The sequence below is a fragment of the Limulus polyphemus genome, unplaced genomic scaffold, assembly GCF_000517525.1.
Source record: "Limulus polyphemus unplaced genomic scaffold, Limulus_polyphemus-2.1.2 Scaffold7207, whole genome shotgun sequence".
In the NCBI taxonomy this organism is placed as follows: Eukaryota; Metazoa; Arthropoda; class Merostomata; order Xiphosura; family Limulidae; genus Limulus; species Limulus polyphemus.
Window position 1 is genome coordinate 9,234 of NW_013672817.1, and position 19,929 is coordinate 29,162.

At 33.2% G+C, this 19,929-nt stretch overlaps 2 protein-coding genes and 1 long non-coding RNA gene across 3 annotated transcripts in view; all 3 read left to right on the top strand.

Annotated features, from left to right (window-relative positions):
• Nucleotides 1–4,293, top strand: part of LOC106474423 (ecdysone receptor-like) — a gene marked incomplete at its 5' end in the record, with an annotated part of 12,930 nt that extends 8,637 nt beyond the window's left edge. The window contains one exon of the mRNA XM_013935116.2: nucleotides 1,658–4,293. Coding sequence (XP_013790570.1) covers nucleotides 1,658–1,899 — 242 coding nt within the window. The remainder of the gene's footprint in view (nucleotides 1–1,657) is intronic.
• Nucleotides 4,294–4,303: 10 nt separating this feature from the next.
• LOC111089732 lies at nucleotides 4,304–8,803 on the top strand. Its single transcript, XR_002613946.1, has 2 exons — nucleotides 4,304–5,847; nucleotides 5,999–8,803. It is a non-coding gene; the product is annotated as an uncharacterized LOC111089732 (long non-coding RNA).
• A 9,208-nt stretch (nucleotides 8,804–18,011) lies between these two features.
• LOC106474424 (calpain-7-like) overlaps nucleotides 18,012–19,929 on the top strand; it is a 15,505-nt gene continuing 13,587 nt past the window's right edge. The window contains exons 1-2 of the mRNA XM_022402731.1: nucleotides 18,012–18,115; nucleotides 18,779–18,939. Of these exons, the coding sequence (XP_022258439.1) occupies nucleotides 18,055–18,115; nucleotides 18,779–18,939 (222 nt within the window). The 5' untranslated portion in view covers nucleotides 18,012–18,054. The remainder of the gene's footprint in view (nucleotides 18,116–18,778; nucleotides 18,940–19,929) is intronic.

Here is a 19,929-nt window from a genome sequence, read left to right on the forward strand (position 1 = left end):
GATACACTTATTTTCAATAATCGCTCTATAACGAACGTCAACAATACTTCTGACTGCAGTTCAATTACTCACTATCTACACACACATTACATTACCGCGTCACGTTGTCCCCCTCTTATATATACCAGACTACCCTATATCTAGTAAATACTAGAGCATTCGCCAAAGTACAGGATAGTTCTAGAAACTAGAGGGCGCCACACCAATCACGTGACCTCGATGATGCAACAATATATATAAAACTGTCAATGGAAAGTATTTGTTAGGTTGAATATGATGTAGATGTTTTAATCAGTTACTATGAAAATTAATTGTTTTTATAATATGTAAATGAACAAATTTAAGTCTTTGGTGTTAATCAGTTTAAACAATTATTGTAATTAAGTTCATGACCTCCCAAAAAGGTCATGCTTTATAGTGCTGGATGTGGCCTAATGTTTAGCCTGTCAAAGTGTTTGGGGATGAGTATTTCATGCCAGAGAACGTGCCTCACTTTTTCAGCTGTGGGCACATCATGAAGTGACAGTAAATCCCATTCAGTCATTCAGTTCAAAGAGCTAAACAAGGCTATCAGGAAAGCTGGTGCTGGCTGTCGTCTTCTGGTTAGTTGCTCAACATTAAGGATGTCAAACAAGGCTATCAGGAAAGCTGGTGCTGGCTGTCTTCTTCTAATTAGTTGCTCAAAATTAGGGATGTCAAACAAGACTATCAGAAAAGCTGGTGCTGGCTGTTGTCTTCTAGTTGTTCAAAATTAGGGATGTCAAACACGGTTATCAGGAAAGCTGGTGCTGGCTGTCGTCTTCTAGTTAGTTGCTCAAAATTAAGGATGTCAAACAAGGCTATCAGGAAAGCTGGTGCTGGCTGTCGTCTTCTAGTTAGTTGCTCAAAGTTAGGGATGTCAAACAAGACTATCAGGAAAGCTGGTGCTGGCTGTTGTCTTCTAGTTGTTCAAAATTAGGGATGTCAAACAAGGCTATCAGGAAAGCTGGTGCTGGCTGTCGTATTCTAGTTAGTTGCTCAAAATTAGGGATGTCAAACACGGTTATCAGGAACATCAGGTTATATGGACAATCAAATTGAAAATTCCAATTTTACTATTAATATTTCAATCAAAAAGATACGAGTACAGTAACAGAACTGTGTGGTACGTTTACTATTTATTTATCTCACAGAATAAATATCATAAAAACACAACTGATTTCAAAATAATATAAAATAGAAATATTTAAATTTTGGTAGTATATATATTTAAAGTAAATAAATGAGAATAAATATCACTGAGTAAAGTATATTTGTTGAAAAAGTTTAAAAGCAGTTTACAACCGATTTTCAGGCAACTTTGTTTTTCCACAAAATCTGTATGAAGGATTTTTATCTAAGTATTTCTTTTTGACTTTTTTTTTCATTTAGTACTTTGTTACTTTTTTACCATATAAAAAAACAACCCATAAATGTAGATAAATTTTGATTTGAACACATGTTATTAAAAGTTTAATGAAATTAACAGAGGTAGATTTTATATGTTAAGAGTTTCCTGTACAATTAACTATTCTCATGATAATACCTAACTTTAGTTTATATTATTGATCTTTCTATTTAACTGTTTAAAGAAATACATAAATTGTATCTTAAGTCACTCCTGTTTTGTTTTTTATAGAGAGACCAAGCCTTGTGGAGCCCACCAAGGTTGAGAAAATTCAAGAATTTTACCTGGATACACTGCGAGCTTACATTGAAAACCACCGACCACCAGGAAGGAGTTATTTTGCTAAGCTTCTGGCTGTGCTAACAGAACTCCGAACTCTCGGTAACATGAACTCTGAAATGTGTTTCTCACTCAAGGTCCAGAACAAAAAGCTACCACCCTTCTTGGCTGAAATTTGGGATGTTCTGGAGTGATCCCTGGTCTTCTTTTTCATACAGGAAAATACAACCATTTTGGAAAAACCAAAAAAAGTGACCAGTTGCGATCCTTGTTCTGGACAGAGTGATGAATGCAGCAAGTAATAGTTTTCAAGCGTTAGTGTGGTGCTGTGAATGATCACTGATAAAAAAAATCTCATGATAATATTGATTAGTTACTGTTTTCTTGGTCACTGGATCCTTAGTGGTTATGGTGTTGTCTTACTATTCAAGTATTGTTTTGTTGAAATAAGTTGTCATTTGGGTCTTCTTAACCCCCCCTCTTTAGCCCACGAAGAACTTGTTATCCCCTATTATTGATCTAACCATTTTATACTTCACTCATTAAGATGGAGCCATCCAGGTAAAAGAAAAAAAATTTTCTTTGCCTCAAAACGTTTTATGCTGTGAAATATTTTACATTATGAACCAGTGGGGTATTCATTCCAGAACATAATGTATATGACGTATTAATTGGCTTTTTATTTATATAAAGATAATTTTATTGTAGTTTGATTCACAAGATATCTTTTGACGAGTGAGTAGCATGTTAATGTAAAGGACTCTTACAGAAACCTTATGTTAAGAAAACTAATTCATTCCATCCATGGGCTTAAGTAGGTGTAGATTGTTTGGAACTTAGTAGGTGGAAAGAAACATTTCAAAGAGTTATCATTTTAATGCGTTAATAAAAGCAGTTTTTATCATCTTCCAAGATGAAAAGTTTAGGTGTTAGATCTATACTGTTATCAGAAAAAAAACGTGAATCTTATTTTTATTGGGTTGTAAGAAGTCACTTACTCCAAAGGTTGTGAATTGACTTATGATGTTTGATTTAAACTCTGGATTTTGGTGAAAACGCACAAGTGAACTGAACAGGTGCAATGGTACAGTGTTCTGTACGTGAAAACGGATGAGAGATTGGTTAAACTTTGGCAGGAAAGAAAGTTAACTTGAAACTCGTCTAGTTTTAAGTCAGTTTTGACACCGGTGATTTTCTGTGAAGAATGATGATAAAAGAGTACTTCTTCATCAGTGTTTCATTTCATTTGAAAACAAAGTGGACCATATCTTGGAATTTATCAGTTGTATAATTAATTTTTTTACCATCTTCCAGTAGATCATAAAGGAACAACAAATAAGTGGTATCTAGCTGATAGAGCAGTTAATTAAATACATCACGTCTCTAAACAGAAGAAAATATTTTTAAACACGTAAATGTATTTTCAGGGTTACGTTTTTATTTGTTCTTTTTTGTATCACCTACAAATCTATAGAGTGCCTATAGTCAAGCTGTTTTAATATTACGTTACACCCAAAATGAGTGAGTAACAGCCGAGAACAATGGTATGGTCTCTGCACAGAACATTTTGTAATCATTAGTGAAAAGTCGTCACCAGGAAATACTGTCAACTTGAGGATTGTGCAGATGTGCATGCTTTGTTGATGCTATCATAAAATTTCTTGAGCGGTGGTGTTTGATGAAGGTAAAATTGTGTGTTCCTCAAAATGAAGACAGGATAATTTAGTGAAAACAGAGAAGATATAATGATAACTAAAATACAAAAATTTCAGTTGTAAAGTTAGGAGAGAAATTAATTTATGTTATAGGGTTATTTCCTATTAAAGATAATTTTACAGCCACCTGGCAGAAACAACGATAAACTTTTTTGCACTAACAACAAGCTAACAAATCCTTGGCCATATAACTGGAGTTATAGTGTGAAATAGATGAACTGGAACCTAGCACTCATGCACTAAGTAGCAAATATATGACATAGAAATTGAACATTTCTGAGGAACAATAGATGGGCTGGAAGAACTGTAAGTAATATCGTCTGATGTTAACCATATAAACTAGTACAACAAGAACTTTCATTTCTATACATAAACTAAAACCAAAACTTTGATAAGCTACTTCAAAGAAGATACAAAGTTGCCTTTAATACTCTTATATCAATTCTAACTTTGAAATAGGTTTTTGGTGCTGAAATAGTAAAATTTACTAGATATTTTTACTAGTTTTACCTGAAACAGATCTTAGATTATTCATGAATAGAGGATGTAAAATATGATTTTATATCTATATCTATCTATATATTTATATATGTATGTGTGTTTTGCAATTAATAGATATATATCATACAATGTGTATGTTTCAGATCTTTGTTTTATTCCTTGTGAGCAAACGAGCCCTAGATTGTAGTTGTTATTAACATTTCTCATTAACAAGCAATTTTAACTGGTTTTCTTTACAAAAGTTAATTTACTTGTCTATTGTGATTTTTCAGAAATTTATACTAGGTATAGTGTATCTGTTTGGTAGCTTTTAGTTTTATTTATTAATAGTTATTAAAACAAAATCTATTGTTTGTTAAAAAGAAACTCAAAAAAAAATGGTTTAAAATGTCTTGTTTGGATGATATAAGCATATCACTTACGAAGAAATTATAAAACATCATAAATTCTTAATAATTAAAAAGTCACAATTTTGTTTGTTTATAATATATAAACAGAAACATTGGCTTACAAATTTTAATCACTTGATACAAGCTCCCCAGTGGTACAGCGGTATGTCTGCGGACTTACAACGCTAGAACCCGGGTTTCTCGCACTGATAGCCTATTGTGTAGCTTTGTGCTTAATTACAAACAAACAAACTTGATACAAATCCCTAGCTTAGTCTTTCATGAATTTCCTCTGATAGTTTGAGATTTAACTTCTTAAACCTGAACGGATGGTGCCAGCGTCTGGCCAAAAATCCCAATTTACTCATCGGACGGTTACAGTGTCCAATAACATTTATGTCTCTTTGGCTGCAAACTAATCCAAACCATCTTATTGTCTACCTTTTATAAACAGACTGAAAATTTTATAAGTTAGGGTGATAATTATTAGGATAATTCTGGCAGAATGTGCAAACAATCCTGGGTTTAAAGAGTTAAGACCACTGATGAATTACACAGAGTGTGCAATAAAAATATATCAACTGTGTAGTTGAATATTTAAAGTTTTAATGTCAGAATTTTGAATTTGAAGTCTGAGAAAACTTCAAATTCTTTTGAAGCACTGTATGAACTAAATAGTTTAATCAAATTATATTTTTACATGATATTGATGCATTTTAAGTCAAATTATCCTGTTAAACAATTTCATTGTTTTAAAAAAAAAAACTATCATTATAGAGAATAGAAGGAAGTCTTTTAATTACAAACAGCTTCAAGATGATAAAATTAGATTTATTTCAAAGAGTACATACAATGTATTCTTATAAATAAATCAAATTTTTACCCACTTAAAGCTGTAGAGCTTTTAATTAAATTTATTTATGGAAGTGAAATTATTTTCTAAAAGTATAAAACCAAATTGTGTGCATTTGTTTATTGTATGATCCTTTATAATTTTGTTGATTTCCTAAATAAGCACATCAAAATGTTCATCAAGGAATTTATCATAAAAACTGAGAAAATGTTAATATTTTAACAGTTTATCTGTTAAGTTTGTTTTAGTGAGGAGTTGATAACCTGTTGTTATCTTTTTTAAAACCTGTAGCTCAAACACTTATAAACAGAGCACGGTGTTCAATTTTCCACAGTTTTCTTCCCTACAAAACCACAATGAACTACATTAACAGTGATGTTTACTCTACCAAGCCACTTATTTGCATCGCTAGAGATTATGATAATTGAATTCACTCTTTCTGTTTTTCATATCTAGGAAGCGTAACAAACCAAGCCAACTGTATTTTGAAAGCAATAGATCATGACGCACCAAATTAATCTATAAAGGGCACAGCTTAAATCAGTATAAGTACATAGCTATGAAAAATTAATTACAAATTATGATTAAAAAAATTAATGAAATGTAAAATATTTGCAGCTTCTTTCTGTCTTTGTCATGATAGTCCTGTCATTCTAATACCTACTATTCTGTGCATCAAGAGAGGTTTAGGGTCTTTGTCATGATAGTCCTGTCATTCTAATACCTACCATTCGTGCATCAAGAGAGGTTTAGGGTCTTTGTCATTATATCCTGTCATTCTAGTAACGAATGGTAGGTATTAGAATGACAGGACTATCATTGTGCATCAAGTGAGGTTTAGGGTCTTTGTCATGATAGTCCTGTCATTCTAATAACTACTATTCTGTGCATCAAGAGAGGTTTAGGGTCTTTGGCATGATAGTCCTGTCATTCTAATAATTACCATTCTGTGCATCAAGAGAGGTTTAGGGTCTTTGTCATGATAGTCCTGTCATTCTAATACCTACCATTCTGTGCATCAAGAGAGGTTTAGGGTCTTTGGCATGATAGTCCTGTCATTCTAATACCTACCATTCTGTGCATCAAGAGAGGTTTAGGGTCTATGTCATGATAGTCCTGTCATTCTAATACCTACCTTTCTGTGCATCAAGAGAGGTTTAGGGAAAAATTGGCAAGATCAAGATATTTCCATTGATTGTGGATTGCAAAACTATTACCAATTGTAGAAATGTGAGAATTTGAGGAATATATAACTTGATGGCTTGTTTCTGTGAAGCTTCACTTGAATGTATCATATACGATACTTCAAATGAGGAGAAATATGGGAGGATTTATGATACATGCACCATTTCCCGTAGTTCTTTCCATGGGGTGGTGGTGGATGCATTCCCCTACTTCATGAATAATGTTTAATATAATCCCCCCAAACTAATATTTCAGTAACTAAACCTTCAGTTATTAGAAATATTTCTTCTTTCTTTGTTTCAGTGGTGTGTTCTATTGTTGATAATTAACCCTCCCTCCCACAGATTTCACAAGGGAATTTTACATTCTATATTATATCCTGTTCAACAAGGCCTAACATTTTTTTCATTCACCCATTTGGTATAGAAAAAATGAAAGCTAGTATCGTGTTCCCTAGTTTGTTTTTCTATTTTGAGCAATATTTTCTTCTTAGTAGCTTAATGATTTCAAGTTAACTTTCAAATTTTACTCATTTCACCAATATGGTGATAATTTATAGGTAATAAGTACAAAAGTACTTATTCCTATACAATAAGCACCCGGCTTTTAAATTTCCTCATGCATGTTGCCCCTAAATCTTCCACAAGTTGTTAATTACTTCTCCAGTATTTTAATAAAACTTATGAAAATTTCTCTTCAATTAAAAACCCTTTTTAAACACTTCTTCTTAGAACCAGTAAAAAATAACCAAATTATTGGAGATTATCTTTAGGTTGTTAAATTTATGGCATAATGCTAGATTACTCATTTTCTCTAGATGCATTGGATTTTCTGGCTTTGTGAGATTTTTTTTGGTAACTGACATTCTTCAGTTTTTGACTGTTTTGATGAGGCATAATAAAAACACAATGACTAATACGTCACCACAATTTGCATTTATCTCTTCTCAATTCTTCAACTTGGTGGAAGAAGGGCAGCTCAATCTATAAGTCGGATACACTTTTCACTATAACTATTATATATGGTGAATTAAAGCCGTTTATTTCCATGTATGTAGAAATTTTATTATTCCAAGACCCACCAATATATCTTTAGTTAGCAGCTTTAATATGGCAAAAATATTTTGATCTCCATTGCTACTAATGATGATACAAGAAATTCCTTCTGTTTCCATGGCTACTTTCCATGATACCACATATTCTTCCCGTTTCCATAGCTACTAATTGCTATACAACAATATCCTTGAAGTTTCATAGCCACTAAACATTATACAATAAATTCCATTTATTTTCTTAACTACTTATCACATGTAACAAATCTGTTCAGTTTCTATGGGTTACATGTAGCTTTGTAGGATTAACCAATGTAATTCTTACATGACTGTGTTTGAGATTTCTTTCACAAAGTAATTCCTCCTCAATGTAATTTTTGTTAAATCTGTTGTAAGTGCCTTGAACTTATGACAACCTGTAAGTTAAATATTTATCCAAATAATTTTGTTGCATTTTGAGGAGACAAATGTTATATATATGTGAAGTATCAGATTACCTTGTTTTTAAGCATCTCAGTTTTTATGTGAAAATAGTATTTTGTATGAAAAAACATTAATAAATGTTAATTCGGTCAAAATTGGGTAGAGAGTGGGAACTGTTAGCTATGGACATATGTTTTCCAGTTTACCACAGAAATGTTAATCTACACCAGGTAAATATGTCCAAACTTCCATAGTTCAGTCGATAAACATACATTTTTAAATTTAAAAGTGTGGTATCTGACTTACAAATGGCAACGTTTTACAAAAATGTAATCAAGAAAGTATAATTTTGTCAAAAATCATGTGGGAAGTAGGGTGTCTGTTTGTTTTTAATGACATGAACTTTTCTACTTGTTATTGCAATTCAAGAATTATTGTAAAATAGAGGGATAATTATTTGGAAGAGTGATATATCAGTGAGATATCCTGTTTGTTTTTTAATCAAATAACAGTACCAGACTATTATAAAATTATTACACGTGTAGTTTTTACTTTTGCTTTAATAGTGACATGTCGTAATACTGAAATTATCACTGTTAATGTGTTGAACAAGGTTCTTGTACCGTTGTTGACAAGTTTTAGCACTACTGTGTTACTCCGTTTTTTCATTCTTGATAACAACAGGCGTATTTGTGTGGTAAAAGATTCTTTTAAGCCTAATTCATTGTCTTAGTAAAACGAAGTTTACTCGTTGTTATTCATTGTCAGTATATCACAAAGTTTTTGATGGAAATGTTCGTGTATATCATAAAATCCGTAAATTACAATAAGAATTTGTCGTCTTAACATCATAAAAGGATAACGATAAGAAAAATAGATTTTGAAAGCAAATTTGAAAACACCATAAGTTTCAGATACAGCGGTTTTATAAGTTTTTGGAAATGTATGAGTTTATTGGAACATTAAAACGAAGCAAATGGAGTGAGACTCGATCATTGATTAGATGTACAGAAACTGCATGGTTGTGTGACTTGCTATATTTTTTGAATTAAAGTTAGCTACATTTAATAACTCTTGTGTATGTTGTATGTTTTCTTAAAGAAACGTTTTATAAACTTTCTCTTTTTTTTATTTATTTCTAAACCCCAGTCACACTTGTATATCCACAGTGGCTCAACGTTAAGCCTGAAGGCTTATAGCAAAAACTGGGTTAGCTCTTATGCATAATAATAATAAGATATTAAAGTTTCACAATAACTACACCAAATAAATAATTTTTTCAGGTTAGAATTCCGATTTAAGTTAAAGTATGTTTCAGTACCTGTAAGTATTTTGCTTGATTTGCAATATGAAAACGTATATATATATATATATATATATATATATATCAGTGGCGCTAGTAGCAAATAAGTAACCATACACAAGGAGAACTTGGATAGTACTTCCCAGCAGGGGAAGGGGTGGACGCTCCGCGATTTCAGAGAAAACTTTCCCAACCTCTTGTGATTTTTAATAATGGTTGGAGACGGCCTAAATGGGTAATGAAAAAAACAAATTTAATACAAGTTTAACATAGCAGCAAATGTACAACGTTTTGTCATCATCAGGTGTTTTTGTTATCTCCTTAATTTCGACTTGGAAATATTTCCTGGAAGGGGGGGGGATCATACACGCATGCGTATTGTGTATAAATAAGAGTAGTTTCTTTGTAGTATGAAAGAAATACAAAAACATAAAACTATGTATTTTTGCAGTGGTAGTGGTAATATTCAAAGCAACAATATATTTAACTACGATCGTAAAATAGGATGGACATGATGGAACACTATGCTTTAAAACTACAATTAGGATGAAATGTTTCTGTAATTATTATTATTATTACAGAACTTATAATGGTTGGAGACGGCTTGAATGGGTAATGAAGAAAAACTTTAATATAAGTTTAACATAACAGCAAATGTACAACGTTTCGACAAGTTTTGGCATCATCTCCAACCATTACTAGTCTCAAAGTGGGTTCCTCGTCATCGAATTCGAAATTACAGAACTTATACCTGTGGCTGGTGACAGTAATTTAACTCATAAATAAAACAAGTAAGGGATAAAATGTAGGGTGGACATAAAGTAGATATGAGTGTTTGAAGCAATCTTTAAAGCAAATCCTGTAGAATACAAGTGAAATAGTTTTGGAACACAAGAGTATATTTCCTTGACCTTTGTATAATGCCGGAGGACAGAAATGATTAGAGAAGGGCTACCCGAGTGGCTGACTCCAAAACTAGATGGGACTAAGATCGAACGAAGAAGTATATTCCTTTGGTTTCTTAAACTGACGCTAGATGGCGCAGTTATAAATATTCTTTGTTGCCAGCATGATTTTTCGATTACTGCATCCATCCCAACAATAGTACTGAATATTCCCTCGGAATCCTTAGGGCGTTTTTTAAAATGATATTCTTCAATTGAGAAATATTTGTTGGCAATAAAAACCGCATCTTCAATAAGCATTATATCCAGTAGTTAGGAGGGATAAGATCAGGCATGATGATAAAACACATCTGACAACCCAGTTCTCAGAAGAAACTGCATGTGGAAAATGTGTTTATTGCATGATGGATATGAAGCAGAAACCAATTATACATCCTAGATACATTTACGACATTTAAATTGTGTTATAACGAGTGTTCATGATAACTTTGTCCATTTACTGTTCATGAATCCAATTTCTGAGGAGTCCATTCCTCAAAAAAAAAAAAAGTAGCTTGAGGATAACACGATAACCTTTAGGGAATTCAGATGTTGTTTTGGCCTATGGATTTGCACTCGCCCTTACAATACAACAATGGGTACGAACATAATCACGAGGAGTGAAATACTTATCATCTGTCCACAAAAGCCAACAGACGCGGCATGTGCAATCAATTTTAATGTAAACGTTTTACAGCGAGCACCACTTCAGAGGAGGACAACCATGCTGGACCCGAAAAACGTTGTTTAGTTAAACAACTACTCATCAGACAGAATTTTTTCTATTCTGAAACGTTATTCATTGGATCGTGTTAAAGATAAATTTTTCAGTAGAAAGTTACATATCCGGTAATGGAACGTTACTCTCTAGTCCAGTGATCCCCAGCTTTTTCATTTCGCAACTACACTAATGTATAAATGACACTAAAAGGGCACGAGCTCGTTGACAAATAGGGCACTTTTCAAGCATCTTATGACAAGTGTTTTTTTGAGGGAGTTGTGTGGGAATGTTAGAGAAGATTATGGGAGTTGTGGGTTGTTTCTGGTATGAATAGGGTAAAAACAATAGAAGCAAATAGATTCTCTTTCATTTCTTAAATTGGTATTTTAAACATCTCAAACTAAACAGTGAATTATTGCGTATTAATATCTAATGGCATATTAAAAGTATTTTTTTGCTATTATAAAGACTTGCAAGTCCCTGTGTGCCATTTATTTTATCGCCGAAATCCCCCTCCCCCCTCAATATCTCGCAGCAAGCAAAGTGTGGAAGCAGATGTATCGTTTCATAGTTATTGAACATTCTTATGACGGAGAAAAAAAATGGCACTTTTTGGGTGTAAGAACAAGAAGGGATAGGCTTGAGCCCATCCACCCGCTGTGCACGTCACTATCTCAGTTAAGGCTTTGTAACAGAGCGTACTCCTAACATAATTATATTGTTTAAAAAACTACTTAATACTGATATATATTAATGAAAAGAAGTAATTCAAGAGTTAGGCAGAAATACTGAACAATGTGTACTGGCTTAATAACCCAATGTGTACTGGCTTAATAACCGAAACTGCCCTTAATTTTGAGGCGTGTAGTTTCGTTTCTTTTTCAATGTTTTTCGAATATTTTCACGTACCGCTAGGGGGTACGCATATCACAGTTTGACATCCACAGTTATAATCGAATTTTATAGCAAAACATTACAGTTCAAATCTCGATGTGACATCTCAGTCACCTGGTTAAAGAGATCTTATAATTTTTTAAACTCTTAACTATATTTCTACTGCGTGTTTAAGTTTACTAATCGGATGACGAAAACTGGGCTAAATAACAGAATAATTTATGGTTATAGATGTACGTTCCTGTATCAGAAACTATTGGTTTTATTGGACACCATTTTTTATAAACACCTGTTGTAATTCAAATAATCTGTTTATGTTCACTTGTTTTAGAAATTTCCCTCGTTTTGAATCGAATAAATATCCTTGCAATTAATTTTTCATCGCAAACTTGTTATCATCTCCCAAAACATTATATATTTTTTACTCTAATTTTTTAGCAACCTTACTAATAATGATAGATAATTTTTTATCAGATCAAAAACATAAATAAATATGTATTTTAAACAATTAATTACAGAAACGTGTTTGCCTTTTTTTCCATAATATTCCGACTTTAGTGTTGTTATGTTTGAAAACCATAAAAGGGAATCGTAAATATATTTTATTCACTGTGTTTTTCTAATATAATTAATTTTGGAATTGTACTAAAATTTTAGAACAAATGACATGAGTGATTCAATTCTATAAGAACACTTTCGCCCCTCAATGGCACAGCGCTATGTCTGCGGACTTGTTTGTTTGTTTTTGAATTTCGCGCAAAGCTACACGAGGGCTATCTGCGCTAGCCGTCCCTAATTTAGAAGTGTAAGACTAGAGGGAAGGCAACTAGTCATCATCACCCACCCACAGTCTTGGGGTACTCTTTTACCAACGAATAGTGGGATTGATCGTCTCATTATAACGCCCCCACGGCTGAAATGGCGAGCATGTTTGGTGGGAATGAAGTTAATGATATTTGCCAAGGGAATTGTCTTACATCAACATAACAGTATATTTTATATTATTTAATGTTTGACATCCAATATTATGCTCTTCTGTTTGTACTCTCCTTTATTCAATTCCTCGACCTATTTCGTAACTTCAAAAGTCACTCTTTAGGATATAAGTTTACAGAGAATCTATAACAAAACATCCAAATACCGTTTTTCAACTAAATATATATAAATTAAATTAAATACACATGTTCTATCAAATGTACAAACATACAATACGCTCCTTGTATAATTAAGTATATCAGAAAATGTTCAAAAATAACTAAATAAAACTAGTTAAAGTTTATCCAATGTACTCTCATTTTTTAATCATAATCTTATTCTACTTTTACTTGTTATTATACAAATGCAAGTTACTCCAAAATATTTCATGATATCTCTTATTTACATTATTATTATTAGAGCGCTCGACTCACAATCTGTGGATCGCGGGTTCGAATCCTTGTCATACCAAATATGCTCTCCCTTTGGAATCGAACCCGGGCCACCCGCGTAGCAGGCGAGCATTCTACCACTAACCACCGATACTCTTGTAATAAGACAGTGGTCGTGTAAAGATAGTTGGATTTACGAAACTGTAGGAACTGTTACTAAGAAATACACAAAGGATTGTTTGTTTGTTATGGATTTCGCGCAAAGCTACACGAGGGCTATCTACACTAGCTGTCCCTAATTTAGCAGTGTAAGACTAAAGGGAAGGCAGCTAGTCATCACCACCCACCGTCAATTCTTGGGCTACTCTTTTACCAACGAATAGTGGGATTGATAATCACATTATGACGCCCCCACGGACTTGGCCGAGGCATATTTTGCTCTCCAGTGGCACAGCAGTATGTCTACGGAATTACAACGCTGGAAATCGTGTTTCGATACACATGGTGGGCAGAACACAGATAGCTCATTGTGTTTTGAACGTTCGTAAGTGTCAACGATGGTTCAGTAAGTTTCGTTCAGGTGACTTTAGCCTTAAAAACTGTGATGGCAGGGGCCGACATGTTGGAATTGATATTGATGCTCTGAAGACGCTTGTTGAGTATCAACACACTCGTAAAATGGCCCTGAAATTCCACGTCTCTCATGAAACAATACGCAAATATCTAAGAAATATGGGAAACTCCACAAAGAAGGTTTTTGGGTGCCTCACGAACTCTCATATGATAATCATTTCCAACATGTGAACGTTGCCTCGTCTCTTCTGGCGCGTAATGCGCGTGAACAATTTTTGGACATAATTCTCACCGGTGATGAAAAATGGATTCTATATGCGAATATTAAACACCGAAAACAATGGATCAGTCCTAGACAAAAACCACTTCCGACTTTAAATCCTGGACTCCATCCGCAGAAAGTGATGCTTTGCATTTCGTGGGAGATCAAAGGAGTAATTGATATCGAACTCTTCAATCCACAGCGAAATGTCAATGCAGAGATCTATAGTCAGCAACTGAAACGTTTAAATCAAGCTCTTCATCAGAAACGCCCTTCACTCGTCAATCGGAAAGTTGTTCTGCTTTTCCACGACAATGCACGTCCACATGTGGCACGTTTGACGTAACACAAGATTATGGAGCCCAGTTCTCCCCCACCCAACATATTCTCCAGATGTGGCCCCATCAGATTACCATCTTTTTCGTTCGCTGCAACACCATCTTAATGGGAAAACGTATGCAAATGTGGAAGGTGTTAAAGAGGACATCGACATGTTTTTTGCTTCAAAGCCAAGTGATTTATTTAATCAGGGCATTAACAACCTGACTGTAAGATGACGATAAGAATGGAGACTTTCATTTAATAAATGTTTTGATATATAAGTTGTTCAGGTTTTTTCATCTAAGAAAAAGAAACATTAATTTCTTGACGACCTAATACAAACAAACTTTAATCACAATCCGACAAGGAAATGAAAAAATGGCGTTGTATAATTTTTTTTTTGCCTCCAGTAAGTCTGCGGACTTACAACACCAGAACCCGGGTTTCGATACCCATGGTGGGCAGAACACAAATAGCCTATTGTGTAACTTTGTGTTTAACTTCAAACAAACAAACAAACCCTCTTACCTCTATCCATTTAAAGTGGCTCCAAAATATCACTAACACCGAGATCCTCAAGCTGATAAATTAATGTATGATCCTAACTATCGGTAAGAACAGTACCATTGTAACATTGTTTTTCATTGGTGGGCTCTTTTTAATTATCTGGTAAAAATAATTCAATGTCAGGCATAAACACTTTGGTAACTTGTACGTTTACAAATAATGCTAACTACATTACACTAATGTAAATAATAAATTTACTTGTACTTCACGAAATAATATGTATATATAAAACAATGCGCTTTTCTGGTACTAGATTATTTTGTCAGTCCAATTGAGTTATTCTTATTATATTTTGATTAAAAAACATATTTATCCAAGACATAACTATGCTAGTAGATGTCGCTGCGAAAAAACATAGAAAAGTAAACTTTGTTCAGAAAATTGTTCTAACATTAACAGTGAGTTTGGTGTAATTTTATGTGAAGCAACACCTTACTCGTTTTACTAATATTGGATATTTAGAGTAGGACGTAAGAAGAATCAGGTTTGGGCCCTGGTGAGTGAAAGACAAGAATTTCGCCATGAATATATAATATATATATATACACACATATAATAACAGTTCTTCTAGTTCTAGAGTCTGAATTTTGGGCTACAACTACAAATAATTGTATGCTGCACATCCAGCATACCAGACACTATGTCTACACCACAACCAACAAGGATTTGAATTTACAACCGAGACATGATCATGGTGCAATAACTGTTGTAACGTCACCTATTCATTGACTAAATAACCAATTGGATAGATCTTTGACACTGCCCAGTTAAGACGATCACAAGCACGACTGGTTTCCGTCATTTATTAAAAACTTAGATTACAACTAGAAGTAACCTAATTCGTTTTCATCAGAAACGTTCATGAATACCATATACAAAACGTCATAACCTCCATAGTCCATAAGCCTATACAATGATTAATAGTAGTTATAGATATTCACTACTCACTCTGTAGTAAAATACTGCAGGTTCTACCTGCCCTTCTGTATCAAACTGTATAGCCCTGGAAGCTAATTCAACAGCAGCCTGTTCTAGGTGTCCTGTGTCATCTGTCATTATTAACGTCAAGCTTTGTAGTAAAAAAGTTGATAATGTCAACACATATTAGCAAATAATTATGTTACATCCTCATGTTGGAAAACACCATCAAAAACTGTACAAGGTTTTCCAAAAATTTCTGAAAGAAAGGAAAAATCAACATACATAAAAAACAAGTAAATTGTTCCTTTTTTATTTTTTACTGACTCTCAAAGATTAAACTAGGAAGTCGTACTCTGTTCATCATCCTACACCTCTCTGTATTCATAAGAACATTTTAAACCCAGCTTTATAATGTAAAGTGTACAATTATAAGGATTGCAAATAAGTCTTTGTGTTATACTACATTGTAAGAAAACTGGAAATGGAAATGGTGATTTTCTTTCCCCATGAACACAAGTGTGGAACATTAATTTATAATTCCATGGTTTTCTTACTTCAGTCTTTATACACACTGTCACTGCCATTGCCAAACAATGTAAATGTAAGACATTGGGCGTGAACATTGTGTAGCCTAAAAGTAAAACTCAGGTGCTATGTTTACAAACACATATATTTTTACTTTTTTTATATTTTTTATGTAAAATTTCGTGTGAACGATTTTTTTTCAGGATATATCCTCTGAATGGATGGATGGACAGGGGTGTTTATTGACTGAAGTGCCATTTGGCATTCAAGTGTCAAGGGTGTATTTTTAAGGGTACCTGACTTTTTCACACCAAAAGTTATTAATTTAGAGATAAAACTATGTTTCATGGAAAGAAAACTCCTGTTGTTGTGATATTAATAGATGCGCATCTTATATAAGTAGCACACACCAAAGATTGTTCGTGTAGACAGATTACTAAATGACCTCAAAGAACAGTTTAAAATATACTATTAGGGAAAGGGGGAGATAATAAATGTTTGTCATTTTATTAGAATGATTGTAAACACAGTTTTAGCTATTGAGTGTAAAAAATAAATACAGAAAACAAACAAGAAACCATCTTTCCAGAAGTAGGGGGGTGACATTTGTCTCTGAAGGTTGTGCCAGTAGGTTGGTTGATACATTTTCCTGTCCCTTATCTGAGCTTATTGGTTTGGTGCCGAGAGAAGAGACTAAGTATGGTAAATAGGTGTATATGTGAAAAAAATTCAACTATTTTTTACTTTCTGGACCTTAGATTGATTTTGAACTTTTAAAGCTTTTGATACAAGTTAAAGAAAAATCAAACTATTGTTTAGAATGTTTAATCTTTTGTAAAATTGTTATATTCAAAAACAGAAAAGTTTAGATGGTTAAAATTTTTCCTGTTTCCCAGTAGAGAACCAATATGCACCGTAATGTTAAAATAGCTCAGTCAGAAATCGAGATGATATGGTTCCTAATTAAATATAAATAACTAGAAAAAAAACCTTCAGAAAAAATCATTACATGAACAAGTAACATGCAAGAAAATTCAGTCATCACTGTTTTTTTATTTATAAATTGACTTATATTGGAAAACAATTTGATTAGTTTGGAACTTGTTCGAATTGTAGTCGTATTAGTTATTTTGAGAGTTTGGGGACAAGAACTAAAAGCTGGCAAGATGAAGTTAAAGATGTGTTTGTGGACTGAAGTGAACTGTTTTTTTTTAACATCATAAATTGAAAGTCATAATTACAGAGCTGTTATCTTTTGTCATAAAAATCCAGAACTTTTAGTCACAACATATAATTGTCACTTGTGTTCTCTGTTCTTTTGAAAAGCTCATTGGAATTAATTTTATTTTAAGTATATTTTAAATATTATTTTGAGATATTTAAGAAATTTTTTTTCTGTTTTATATGATATATAAATATGTACATATATGAGTCTTGGATAGAGCTTCTAAACTGGGTTAACGGTTCACCCAGGGGTGAATGAGATCGGAATCAGGGTGAATGAGTATTATCAATTATACAACAAATTCAAGAACAAAAAAGTCATTAGTTATTATTATTTATTCTAATTGTAGTTTGATGTATATTTAAGTCATAATAAAGATTTCTAATTTAGTACTTTTCTGTCGTTTTTTTCAAACTGGGGGGGAGTGAGTTGTGAAAACTTCTAGGGGGAATGATATTGGAACAGGTTGAGATGCACTGGTCTAGGAGGATATATATATATTTTATATCTTAAATATGTATATGTATGTATGTATATGTGTGTGTGTATGTATTTATCTAGGAGGCCGCTGAAATCCTGCACTCAGCTTTTCTGAATGGCTCTCAACTGATGAACATTAAGGAGAAAGCTCAGGAATACTTGGGTCGAGCCGAAGCCCTTATAAAGCAAAGTGGGAAAGCTATTTTATTTACTTTAAAATATTGATGTTAAAGAAACACACTGCTACCTCATCATTATTTTGACTTTGAATAAATTCTGAAATTAAGTAATATTTCACAATATAAGTGTCAAACAGCCATATTATGATGTTAATAAATTTATTGTTTACTTCGTTGTATCTCTATGTAAGTCTTCAATCTGAAATGAATACATAAATGCAATACATGAACATTTTGTTAAATATATTGAAGCTATGAGATAAATATTTGTTTAATCTAAAGTAGTTTGTTGCCACAGACTTTTAGAATGTATTCAAACACTTCAGTGTATTTAATTTGAAAAGAGAAGTTAGGCAAGCATATTGTGGTAAAAAGACTTATGTTGGGTTCTAATGAGTCGTTTATGTGAATGTTGACTGCCTAACCTCTGTGTATTAAGATTTTATTAGTATAAAAGTTTTCAGAGGTTAATGCCACTTGGAAGAACAATTTAATTAGTTATTTATTGCTTCAATCATATAATACACAACTTTGATGCGAAATGATTTTACAAGAAAAATTTAATGGTGTTTTGTTGTAAACAAATATTATTGGAATCAGTGGGCCATTATTCCTAATTTTGTTGTGAGTAATAGGTTATATCAATTATTTTCTTATGTTATTTGTATATCCAGAGGATGCTGTCCAACCGGCACAAGAACAGAAAAATGTCCATCAGCAAGAGTTGGAACGTGCCCAGTTCCTGCTACATCAAGCCTTCGATGAAGACAGTGATGGCAACAAGGAAGAAGCTGTAGAACTCTACTCACAAGCAGTGGAGCTGTGCTTAAAAGCTGTATGTATCTCAGAAAACTTTAGCAAATTTTATTAACAAAAATACTTACACTTTATGATTGGTGGGTAATGTTAGCCTAAAGGGAAAAGAGAAAGATATTTCCTATCTTCACTATATATATATTTTTTAACCCATTGACTGCTGACTTGCTGTATAGGATATGGTCCACCTCTGGCAGTTGAGTGCAATTGTGCTGTATAAAGTGCACGGCTCATGTTTAAAGCAGCTACATTCGAAGGGTTAAATTCTGTAACATTGCATGATTCCATTAGTTTACTTAGTTAGTCAGTTCTTTTCTTATTTTTGACCTCTCTTTGAGTAAGTGTCCTTGACAGGAATCAAATGGAGAGTTAAAGAGCATTAACAAGTTAAGTTAACTGTTAATGTTCGTAATGGTTTTGAAAGTTGTATACATGTAAATATTGAAATGCTGACAGTAACTGTTGCTTTCTTTCTGTCTGAGTGCAGCCTAATGGTTAGCATACCAAACTGTTAATCTGAAGGTCTGACATATAATCTTGCTCTGCTCTTTGGGGCCGTTTATGCATTATAAGAGTGACATCAAGTCCCACTGTTTAACACTGGTAAAGGTGTTCTCAGATAAAACTAGTACAGACACTCTGACAACACTAGTAGAAGTGTTCTCAGATAACACTAGTACAGACACTCTGACAACACTAGTAGAAGTGTTCTCAGATAACACTAGTACAGACGTTCTCTGACAACACTAGTACAGACGTTCTCTGACAACTAGTAGAAGTGTTCTCAGATAACCCTAGTAAAAATGTTCTCAAACAACACTAGTAAAAGTGTTCTCCGACAACACTAGTAAAAGTGTTCTCAGACAGCACTAGTAAAAGTGTTCTCCAACAACACTAGTAAAAGTGTTCTCCGACAGCACTAGTAAAAGTGTTCTCGACAGCACTAGTAAAAGTGTTCTCCAACAACACTAGTAAAAGTGTTCTCAGACAGCACTAGTAAAAGTGTTCT